The following is a 12,292-nucleotide window of genomic DNA, read 5'->3' as shown; positions in this document are numbered from 1 at the left end:
GGAGGGGAAATAACATCCTAAATCTTCATAGCTGGCTTCAACATAACTATTACATTATAAGGGTTTGGATTGTTTGGTTTTCTGTCCTAGCTTCAGTGGGTTTTCTGCTTCCAATGAGACAACAAAATGAATCCCAAAATGCAATGATGCCTCTGAGCAGGCCTATGTCCATCTGGTGCCATTGCATGTCCTGTGCCTTTGCAGGGACAAGTGAGGAACTATCATTTCTCTGGGACATGTCAAGTGGCTGTGCACAGGCAGCATCACTGTCCTGATGTCTGTGTGATGCATAGTGGTGAAAATGGCCAGTTCAGAACAGCCTTAAAAGCACCTTAATAAGAAGCTACAGATAGCTTTGCAGCAGCCTCCTAGAAGGCTTGCATGCCTTGACTGATGACTACAGTAACCTACCCCAAAAACTGGGAAACCTTCATCTTGAGCTATCGTGTGTTGCAAATATGTGGAAAATTTGGGAAAGCGATCTATTAGCAATGCCATAAAAGCAAGCAAGGAATTGTTCAGAGGAGTAATAAATAAAGATTTCATAAAATGAGTCACGGGTGTCTAGGTGATTTTGCTGGGTGGAGATATCAGTCCCAGAACAAATTTTTCACCATGCAAGTATTTCAGTGCCCTGGTACTCTCACATGAACTACAACCCCCATCACAGATTTCAGGTACAAAGCCCTCTTGCTAGGCTACAGGTTTATTTAGTGTGCACAAAATGTTTGTGACTGACCTGCTCTGCAGACACTTCATGCCACCACAATGTGGATTGTCAAGCAAACTGGAATGGGTACTCCCTTTCTTTCAGCCTTGACAGGAGAGAAAGAAGGGCTCAATGAGTGCAAAGTCTGCAATGCCCCAGCATGGGGCTGTCCAGAAACTTTTCTGTGGATTTCAGAGCATCTTAATGGCTTTACATATAACCTTCAGAAATGTTTTTTGAGCGTCTGGAAGCTCAGGGCAGGCATGAGCCTGAGCTACGCCAGCCCCCAGGGCTGCACGAGTCACCAGCCGCAGGGCCAGGAGCCAGCTGTTATCTTGCTCATTATTCCAGTAATTGCCATGCCTTCCGTTGTCCTCAGAAATTAGGAGAAAATGCTGTTTACAGTGTCTTGTTTGGCTCCCTCAGTGCCCCTTGCTGGGTTCTGTGAGGTTTCCATCAAATACGGTTCAGCAGCAGGCAGCTTTGCTCTTAAAACCAGGCAGCTGCCGCAACTCTCCACAGTTGTGTCCCTGGGCATCCAGCTAAAGCACAGACAGGGAGAGAGCTGAGCTCCTCTGCACGGGTGGGCCCAGAAAGGCAGGGTGAGTGGGAACACTTCAGCTCCCTCAGTGCCACCAAGGAGCTCATTTCAATCAAGCTCCAAGGGGCAGTTTGCCAGGGGCTGGGCTGGGCGGCACAGTGTCCAAGGGTGCCGGTGGGGAGGAGTCTGCTGAGCACAGCCCAGGGAGCGGGGTGGCTTTGTGCTCCCCTTCCTTCTATATTGTAACTACAAGGAGCAATTCACCTTTTGACAAACTAAGTATAGGAAAGTGTCAGGGTTTTCTGCCACCTTCCTGGTTTTCTGTCGGTCAGGGAATGGAGACAGGCAAGGATGAGAAAGGGATGAGGACAGTCCCTGCTCCTTTTGAAGTGAGTGACAAAGGTCCCTCATTGCTTGAGGTGTGACTTCCTCTCCACAGCAAGCCTTGAGTCCTGCACATAATCTCAACGCGTCTGGCAGCACTTGGGTTCCTAGGAAATAGAAATGGAAATATGGATATCTGCCAGACACACACAGCTGAATACATTTGGCTGTCATTTGGTTGGCGTGAAACTCACAATCTGACGCAAAGCGTGGGTGCCAAACCTGTGCTATAAGGGTTCACAGAAAAGATACATATAAACATATATGAAAATGAATGCAGGTCTTTTCCCCAGACAAGCATCCATTGAGATGGTCTGGGTCTTGGCTGCCTAGAAGCTTTTCCCAAGTCAACACTTGCCAGTGTAGTTCCTGAGAGTGGACAGGACCTCCAAGCTACCTACTTGTTCCTGGAGGTTATGAAAGTGGTCTTTGAGCAATGTAAAGCATTTGTGTGGTCACAGCCAGCAAAGCTTTGCTCAGTGGTTAAATAACAGATGTCAGCCTCCAAAACTGCCAGATCGGCAACTGTCAAAACTACTAACTACCATAAACCGTAAAATCCACAGATGTCCTTTTTCAGAGCAACTAAATATTAACTTTGTGTGCATCTCAAAGACTGGGAACTGAATTTTCTAGCCTTCATCCCTCTTCAGTGTCTTCCAGGCAGATACTGTCAGCAAAAATGAGGGTGAGCTCCCAGGAGCCTGGTTTGCAGATGGATGTGGGAGAGGAACATGTGTTAGCTGTTGCTGGTTTTCCAATAGCTGGAGAGCATATTTGGGGCCCAATAAGGAGATGGGCTTGGTCAGGTTTCCACACTAAACCGGATTTTCAGTCTGGCAAGTCAGTGGTTTTAAAGACAAAACTTGGTCATTGCTAGGGCATTACTTTACAAGAGGTTATCAACAGTTTCAAGCAGGTCTTATAACGACACCAGACTTCTGCCAGGTGCGAGCCCCTGCTCCCACTCCATGAATGAAACCTTTCCTTGCTGTTCTGCCCCAAATCAGAAGTGTGTGGCATTGAGATCTGTAAGGCTCCAGATTTGACCAAGAGATTTGACCAATTGATTCAGCTTATCTAGAGCTCCTCACCATCAGTTCTGTCTTAGACAAAGTCTAGGACTTGCACAAACCATTTTTCTGTTTTTGACTCTGTAAGGCACTTCGGGCTCCTTAATACTGATGCGGCTGCATGATAACAGCAATGAAGATAAATTACCTCAAAAGAAGGCAATAAGCCTTTTAGCTCTTTAGAGCAAATCAGAGCCATTCTGAACAGCCCACAGACTAAAGAAATGGCTGTTTATCTTCATTTACAGCTACTGTGGAGAGGCACAGCATGCAAATTCACCAGCCTGGGGCAACAACTGAGGTGGCACAGGGCTTGCTGCTCTAAGAGGGGAAAGGAAGAGACTGTCTCCTCCCGACCATCTTTGCCAGCTTTTGCCACTGTATCCACCTCAATATTTTTCCTTTAAAAGAGGTCACCATAAACAGCTGCATTCCCTGCCACTGTGACTGCTAGATCTGCCACTCTGCTGTATTATAATAAGATAGAAGAAAGGACCTTATTAAATTCTCATCCAACTGTTAACCAAATATTTAATGCCTAATACCCTAACATGCCCCTCCTAGAGTAAGGAATATGAGAAAATCATCTGCCAGCAGATGATGTGTCTTAAAGGACGTTTTGAATTAATGTTGTTTTTTTTTTTAAAATCTCTCTCACAGGAAATAACATCTGTGATTTTCTTCCAGTGGGAAGAGCTCAGTGTCCTTATCGGGGCTTATCCAGGTGTTGGTGGGCATGTGAGATTTTCCCAGAGAGCTCATTCACATCTTGTCCTGCAAGCAAGGTGCTGTCTTAGTTATCAACAGGGAATGCCACAAACATGAGCTGAAGGCAAGCAGATACTGTGCACACCTCCGTAGCAGCTGAACCTGCCAGCAGTGCCTCTCCAAGAGAAAAAAATGTCTTGAGTAATGGACACAAATTTTTTCTCTCTCCCATGGTGGCCAAGGGAAATGTGACACAACTGCTAAAGGTGATAAAAAAATATCAATACATCTTTTATATTATATTATATATATTATATTTGTTTGGTCTCAGATTTTTCCCCTACGCACAGATGTAAAAGAGCATACTCTGTGTATATGCATAACCAGCTTATGTTATGCATAAAAAAACTGACCATTTCAGGTCTGTGTTTTCTCTGTGTTTCTGGACAGCAGCAGGGGAGAAGTAAATGCTGCTCTGCTTGCTTGTAGTATTTCTGTTATTGGTACCAAACCCTGCAATTTCTTACTGTTTTCTGGTGAATTTGCTTCTCAGTAACAAGTAATACATGCTTAATAGAACCGCTTTGGTCATTTTATTTTCAGGTTTGATCTTGCTCTCTTGCTCACTTTCACTGTTGCGATACCACATCCTCTTGTTGGTCAAAAGCATTATCTGGTATGAAATACCATTAAATGCTCTTATCTAAATTGAAAGAGTCAGGAGGAGGAGGCAGATATATTGGTAAGATAAAAGTAAACATTTAATGCCACTATAGTTTGATTTTTTTCCAGACATCATATTTTTGACAATGTTTCACACCTCAGATACCACAAAAGGGATATTTTTTAGCCAGCAAACAATAAACTTTACAATTTTAATGGCAAAAGGTTCAATGCATTTGTTGACAAACTTGGAAATGGCTGTGACTTCCCACATTTTGAACTTGTCCTCATGCTGTTCTTTCTCCTTTTTTTGCCATAAAATTTAGTTGATTATATATATATATACTACTGGTACATCCTCTTCTGGAATTGCCCAATGATGGGACCAGAATAAGTTCCATATCTATCAGTTTCTCTTCTCCTTAGCCCTATTTTATATGACTATTATAATGAGAAAGAACATTGCCACGGACAGAGTGAAATGAATTTAGCAAACATACACTTCAATGCATAGCACTTAGATAAGCATTTCCAACCATGATGTGTAAATAAATTATAAAATACAAGCAACTCTATAAAACAAGAACATCCTGAGTTTACAAATAAATTATATCCTTCATACATAGAATATGATGTGGATGTGGATGTGGATGTGGATGTGGATGTGGATGTTAGTAACCAGCAGTTTCAGCTATGGGAGGGAAAGAAGTAAAATGTAGAAAAGTTAGTATCTATGCATACATAAAACATATATGTATGTGTGCTACATGTAAATACTCACACACATACATATACAATAAAGAGGGTGAATACATCCATATCTATAGTATATAGAGAATAGGTAATATAGCTGAAACTGCCTCAAGCACCAATTTAGTACCATTATTATAAAGTTTGCTCAATACTTAAGTAGGACCACTCAAAGTAAGATAGTTTGGGTTGTGTTTTATTTCCAGTCCAGGAGGGTTGGAAGGTAGTTTGAAATACTATAGCTGAATGCTACTGAATGCTACTATTACACTTTCAGCACCTCCATTCTTTGAAGAATCATCATGCCTTTTGTGAGCTTCAAGAGTTTGCATAAGTGAGCATGGGACTGCTGTTCGTAAATTTGGTGGCGAAAGGGTGCTACATTTTCAAGGGAAAATTAATTATTTTCTTGTTTTGAAAGGTTGCTTGAGAAGGAGAAAGAAGAAAAGATAAAGACAATAATAAAATGGTTTATTATTTCCAGGAACAGGTATGGAAGCTCAGATAACCCTGGGATGAGCGCACAATAAATGCAAGAGAGATTATTAACTTTGCATTGACAAATGATTCAGTTTTGTTTGCTATGGTTATTTGGAAACCTCTTACAAATCTTAGGATAGCTAGCAACAGCCAGCCTTGTGTCTTCAAAAACTGCTGTGTGTTGCCAATGCAAAAGCCTGTGGAGTTACAAAACACAGACCATGAGGACATCAGGATTAATTCATCTACATGTGAACTGCAGCAATTTCGCTACATTGGCTGAAGAACCTGGGTAAGAAAGAACCTTTTAAAGAAGCCCTTGAAAGAGTTTCAAGTATAAGTTTTCCCTATAGTGTGGCATAAGTTAACATCATCCAAGTGAGTGCAAGGGGAATGGTTTTGCAGGCAGGCACTGGTTGGAGGAAGGAAAGGGAGTGGCAGTGTTGCCATTTGTGAGCAGCTCTGCCACTTCCCTGCAGCAATGCCAACCCAGGCTGTGTGCATGCGTATTTATCCGTGCACGTACAACTTTTGTTTCTACAATGATTTTTAGCTCATTAAAAAAAATGCAGTAAAATCAAAAACATCTGTAAAAGGTGATTTTTGTAAAAGAGTCTATATTTTTCAGCTGTCATCACATTTGAATTCCATGCCACAGGTCCCTACTTTAAGACAAGCCATATTATTGAGATAAATGAAAAAAGTGAAAAAGTAAAACCCACACTTCAAGATAGACTGACTATGCCCTGTGAGCAAACATGGGATTTGGTGTGCATTACTCCCAGCATCAGTCCCAGCTTTCAGCCTCTATAATTGCCACATTTAGAGATAAAAGAAAAAAAATGCCAGTGTGTATCTTTGATCCCTTTTCATACATTTTATGCAGCTTTCACTAAGAATCATGTCAGAGGATCATGCCATTGCTTGGTACCAGTTACTATTTTATGGACCTGCAAGTTTCAGAAGCTAGGATTTATGGCAGTGGGTCTTCTAAGACTGGATCGAAGATAGATGTTCAGCAATAGTCCTGTGTCCTTACACAAAATGAGGGGGTGTTAAATACATAAGAGTAGCATGTATGAACTTCTACTATATAACTAACAGTAAATACCCCAAAAAATTGCAAGTGGATGTATTTTCCTCACAACTGGGTTTACACTGTCATAATTCTTCTGATTCTTAATGCAATTGTGCCTCAGTTTTATCAGAGCAGGTGAGATGAGAAGAAAACCTAAGAAAGGAGAACATTAGTTTCCTTCCTTGTCTTTCTGTAAAGTAATACTTTGGATTACTTGGTTCTGAATGAATTGTCAAGGAATTGTTTTGAAGCAAATGCCAGGCATATATGGCAAAAGAAAAGACATGTGACAAATGTACCAGGAATTAGGGCTCTCCCACACCCTTCAGAGCACAAGGACATCTGAATCCATGGTCTTGAAGCCCAAGTCTCCAGCCTATGATTACACTTGATTTTATGGCTATAGAGCAACTCCTGTCCCTTGTATGAATAAGGTTTGTGCCAAGAGCAGGAGTTGTCATGAAGTGCCCCAGGTGCTGGTGAGGATGTGGAGCAGTGCTGGTGCTCCACAGTCATCTCACAGCCTGACAATGAAGAGCTGTGATCTCCTGTGACATGTGCAAACAAAGAATTAACCTTCAAACCTAATTACATTAACAGTGCTGTTCCCTACTAAAGCTGTTCCAGGGAAATAAGATTGATTTCTGAATGTGAAAATGATGAGGCATTACATTCATGTTGCTCTTGTGTATTTTGGGCAACATGATGCCTTTTAAAAAATCAGCATAAAAACAGCACTATGCTGACAATGCCTTAAAGAATGGGACTTCCTGGATGACTTGCAGAAGTGTATGTGTCTTCTCTAAAATGCTGACTACTGCAAACTGTGAACAATTTCAAAATAAGGTCCTGAATGCTTGGATTTATGTGTTTTGCAAATACTTGAATTACAATAATATAAATTCTGAAGTAAAAAGCTGTTTTCAAGAAGAAAAAGATTTATCATGTCAAATCTCCACAAATTTATCATTCCTTATTTTGTATTAAGCTATCACAGTTCTCAAAAACATAGTGGCAAATTCTGAAATGAAATGACAGAAAGTCAAGAATGCATATGGATTTTAGAATATGAATACTAGTATATTATGGGAGTTAACAGCTACTCTGATTAGGTCCTGAGGAATAAAATATTTATAAGTACTGTGATTCTGCTCAATTAGCATATATGTTTTAGTATGCAAAATTCATCCTTGGTGTAATCAATTTGGTTTCAGGGATCAATTTTTGTCCATCATGATAAACAGGGTGAACATATGCTCTTACTCTTTAAAATAATGGTTAGGTATGCCTAACCATAAAAAATGCCTCCTAATCTACAGAAGCACCAAATCCAGAGTCAATGAATAATTGAGTTCATGAGGGTGAGGGATATTATATGCAATAGGTATTTTACAACAGCTCCGAAATGTGTCCACTTGATTTATAGAAACATCACCACTCCTGTGTAAGTCATGAACTGTGTGCAGGGAGGATTTCCGTGGCTCTCTGCAGCTGTACTCAATCCATGGGGCTCTGCAGAGAAAAGATGGCCTCCAAAGAACCAATACATAGTAACTGCTACTGAAATTGCTATAAAGAGAAGAAAGCCAGTTAAATTGCATTGTTTGGGGGGGATTTTCAGAGTTGGTTGGTTTTGGTTTTTTTCTTTGAGAGAAAAATGGATATGTTTTTAATACTTCCTTAGAATATAAATTTCATGATAGGAAATTGCTGTGGAACAGACTAGAAAGTGACTTTCACACAGGACTTTTTTTCCTTTCCAAATAATCCTATAGATTTTAAGTAGAATTTTCTACAAAATCCAGTGACAAGGGTAATAGAGTGAGTAAGATTTGTTATTAAAAGTTGTAGAGCACTAAAAGAAAATAAAATCATACAAATGTTACTTCTACCTTTTAAAAAAGCTTTTCCATTCACTAACCACTAAAAAATCTACCAATATTATTTTTCCACTGGGACTTGCTGCTTTGGGTGTTGTAAGACAGCATTGATATGATGGTGCAGGTAAAAAGAGTTGCACTTAATTACAGTAGTTAATTGATGTATTTTGAGTATATTAAAAGAGACTCTTATTTCCTCATAGGCAACAGGAGAGTAACACAAATCTATGTGAGAGAGGAATTTTTGTGAATGTGCTTATTTCAGTAGAGAGGAATAAGAAACCTAATTCAATAAAGTAATTATTTATACTCATATGTAATTAAAATGCAGGTTTGTTATATTTGTTTATGAAATACAAAGAATGTTCCTTCCCACATACTGTTTTGTAGATAAAGGGGCCAACTAGTAGAATAACTGGATGTGCATAGAGCTGCAGACCCTTGTCCTTTTGATGTCAATGTGAATTTCGCCATGGCTTCAGGACTAGTAAAGGATGCCACAGCCATCATGCTTAAAGTGCTGTATCTGCTAATTTTCTTTATTTCCAGATGTGCTGAGCTGAGCAGAGCCTGTACGTCTCAGGTACATCTGTGAGTATGGACACACTGGGCCAGGGATCAGAAGCTGACGAAATGCGTTTCGCAGTGGTATGTGTCATAAAGAGGCAGAGCTAAATTTGATCACTCATAGTCTCGAGAAAGAATAAATCACTCATTTTTGGACTGATGAACATGGGAACCCTTAGCGAGAGGACAATTTTCCAGCACGTTACTAGCACCAGAAAAAAGGGTTAGGATAAAAGTACTTCCTCATTCATAACTCCAGCCAGTACAAAGCAAAACATATATGAAGAAGAAAACAAGTTATGGAGATTGGATCAAATCGAAAAGATATTTACTTCACAGTAATGTCACTTCTCTCTCACACACTGCAAAACCTAAAAGGCTGGGAAAATTATGGTGTTCTCCAGTATATAAGAGAGTACAGAAAAGCATTTAAACAAACCTTACTCTCCACTAGAAATATGTTTGTGTCATCTGGGAAAGCTGAATTTCTCTTTGAGTGGCCTTACTCTGGTAACAAGAAAAGACAGTTAACATTTATTTATATGTTGTACTGATTAGGAAATATCTCTACAAACACAAGTTACTTAGAAACAGCAAGTCTGAAATAGGAGAAAACACCGAGAGAAAAACAAGCTGTAAATACATTTCAAAAGTGTATTTGTTTTTTTTTTTCCTTTTTCTTTTCTTGACTAGCACCATCTGTACACAATAAAGTATGAACATAAATGTTTGGGTAACAAAGATTTGCAAGGCACTTGATCAGTTTTTCTGGATAGGTTTTGTTTTAATGAACCTCTCAATGGAAGTCCCACAACCACCTTTCCTCCTTCCTCAGCTAATGCAGGGAAAGAAGTGTCTTCTGCCAGCAGTTCTTATTTACAGACATGTCCTTAAAAGGTTCCACAAAGTGCTCTTTTAGGCCAAGAGTATCAACAACCTTCTCACTCCATTTTCCATGCTTGTTCTGTTTGTTTTTTTAACACTACTCCTCTGTATAATATAGCAAATCTCTCATACGCACAGCTGAGACTTAACTCCAACCTTCATCCTCTTTCTTTTGTCTTTGGGATGCTGTTTGCAAGGGAAAAGGAGGATGGCAGAGATGTACACTGAAATTCTCTTGAGGTTCATACTTTATCGGCGTCTAGAGGTGATGTCAAAACAGGTGATCATCATGAGATGGGCCTTGCAGAAGTTGACACGGTTTTCCAAACGCTCAGTCACACATTCCAGGGCCTCCAAGTATTCCAGAGAATCCAGCTCAAATATCTGCTCCAGGTCAACTGTGAGAAAGAAAATACACAGATATGAAAAGCAGACAAAGCTTAGTGATGGCAGGTAGGAGAGTCAGAGCTAAGTCTTCAAACTCATCATATATGTGCAACATTACCTATGGTTTGCCATTGTCTTTAAAAGTTGCCTTTTCTGTTTAATGGTCATTAAAATGACACAGCAGCTTGTCCACAGTGAAAAGTACTTTTAAGTTGCACTGGATGCTTTCTGGAGTGATCTGCTCTGCCATCCTTACCAGAAGTGCAGATGCCTTTGCTGTGCTCCATCATTCTCCAGCAGATGTTGAATGCTAAGCATGTAGTGACTTTCTCACCCATTCTGCTGACCAGAAAGAGCTTTAAATAGCTGCTCTCTCCTGGGAGGGAAATCCCTTTGTTGAATTCAGAACTTGGAATTTAAAATAAACCTCTAGGCTCCTTGATCCTCCTACCTCTCCCTATTCCATGTGATTCCCACTAGACCACTCCAAGGGAAGGGAAGGCACACACATCAATCCCTCCAACACAGGTGCCCAGCAGCTTCCATGGAAGCTAAGTGTGAGACACATTGTCTGAGCCAGCACTGCCCATCTTTTCTGGTTCCTAAGGTCTCTGCAACCCTTCAGGCTTTCTGCACTTAGCACATTGAAATTAGGAGCAAAGGCATCACACAGTAAGTAGACAGCATGCATAGAAAATTCTCTTTCTCATTAAAACTGTCCTTTTAAACTCTTTTCCTTTATAGTGTTCCTGAAACCTATAGTGTGCTTGTTTTGCAGGATGTACCAATCTGGTATCAACTTAAAACAGCTCAAAGGAAGAGTTAGGATGTTGTAAGGGAACACACCAGCCAGCCTCCTTTTGCCACTTGCAATTATCCTAAATAAACTTTTGCACATTGTGGGGATTTTCTAGAACTCTTTGATATGAACTTAGCTGCATGCTACTATTAAAAACTGTTGTATAACTACTACAGTACTCTTTATGTTTCTTTTTCCTTAGAGGTGCTGAGGTCCTTCTTCATTTGAATGTGAATGCCCTTTTTCATGTAAGCCCACTACTGCCAAGGGACAAGTTTGCTCCACAATGTCATTTTGTGGTAGAAGAGCAGATTTATAATATTGCTCATATGTTTGAGTGATCTGACGCCAAAAAAAAAAAAATCTCATTTTCAGGAGCTGTGGACTGAAACGTGTGAATGTTAATCTACCAATGGCAACATCCACCACTAGAATGCTGTACCATTTCAACATTCATCTCTCAGGCAAAAAGGATTGTGCAGTTCTACTGTAAACATTTAATAAGAATTATAGGAACTAGGTCTTGAAAGACAGTCAATCTAAAGCTTACCCTTAGGTCATATGTTGGTTCACTTTAGTTTACAAACAGTAGCTTACATCTCACTCTTACCAGACATTTTTGCTTCCTTCCATCCCCCCTATTAAATAAACAAAAGGAAACCTATGAGTTCAGGCAATAAAACAATGCCCTTACATTCACTGAGCCACTTGTTAGGATCCAGCATCAGGTACTGTTTGGTCACCTCCAGTTCTCTCATTAACCACTCATACTTGGCCTTGACCTCAGTGATTCTCTGCTGGCGATGCTCCAGGATTTTCAGCTTGGCATTGAAACATATCACCTCCTGCCAGCCAGGAAAAAGAAGCAAGGAAAAAATAGGTGAAGAGGAAAAGAAATACCCAGGTCCATTCGGTGAAATGATCTTCCAGTCAATAATACTGACAATGAGCCATTTATTCTAGAAGCGTGAAATCATCCATCATCTGCTTTTTTTTTTATTGCTTTTGTTTGGTTTTCATGTTTTCTATCAGTGAGCTTTGGAGACTTTGCAATGGTAGTTAATAATAAACCATAATAATTAATAACAGGCAGCATCTTGAAATTAGATTAACTGTAGGAAAACATTTCTGTTTTTCTCACTGCAGTTTGGTAAGAAAATCTAAGCTCTTGGGAGTAGGAAATCCTTTGCTTGCTGTATTGAAAGCCTAAATACACCCCTGTGCTTGGTGCATAAGTAATGCATTAGTCATATTTTAAAAAAAGAGAACTGGTAGCAATGTCGAATTTGAAACATCCTTAAACAAAGGGAGCATGTTATGAAAAGCTCTAGCAATTCACAATCATTAATAAAGAGGATATATTTTTTGTAAACCTCTGGGGCACAGTA

General features: G+C 40.0%; 1 protein-coding gene across 5 annotated transcripts in view; it reads right to left on the bottom strand.

The window, feature by feature from the left end:
* Positions 1-9,657: 9,657 nt before the first annotated feature.
* The window catches only part of KIF26B (kinesin family member 26B), a 272,818-nt gene continuing 270,183 nt past the window's right edge, over positions 9,658-12,292 (bottom strand). For all 5 annotated transcript variants that reach the window (XM_005526873.3, XM_088053418.1, XM_088053420.1 and 2 more), the window contains 2 exons: positions 11,599-11,749; positions 9,658-10,116 (listed from right to left, as the gene is read on the bottom strand). In XM_005526873.3, coding sequence (XP_005526930.2) covers positions 9,968-10,116; positions 11,599-11,749 — 300 coding nt within the window. In that variant the 3' untranslated portion in view covers positions 9,658-9,967. The remainder of the gene's footprint in view (positions 10,117-11,598; positions 11,750-12,292) is intronic.

Source organism: Pseudopodoces humilis, chromosome 3 (assembly GCF_049639895.1).
Source record: "Pseudopodoces humilis isolate 2021_Gansu_Grassland_sample_001 chromosome 3, ASM4963989v1, whole genome shotgun sequence".
Lineage (NCBI taxonomy): Eukaryota > Metazoa > Chordata > Aves > Passeriformes > Paridae > Pseudopodoces > Pseudopodoces humilis.
Note: the sequence above shows the minus strand (reverse complement) of the source record. Positions and strands in the feature narration are given on the sequence as shown.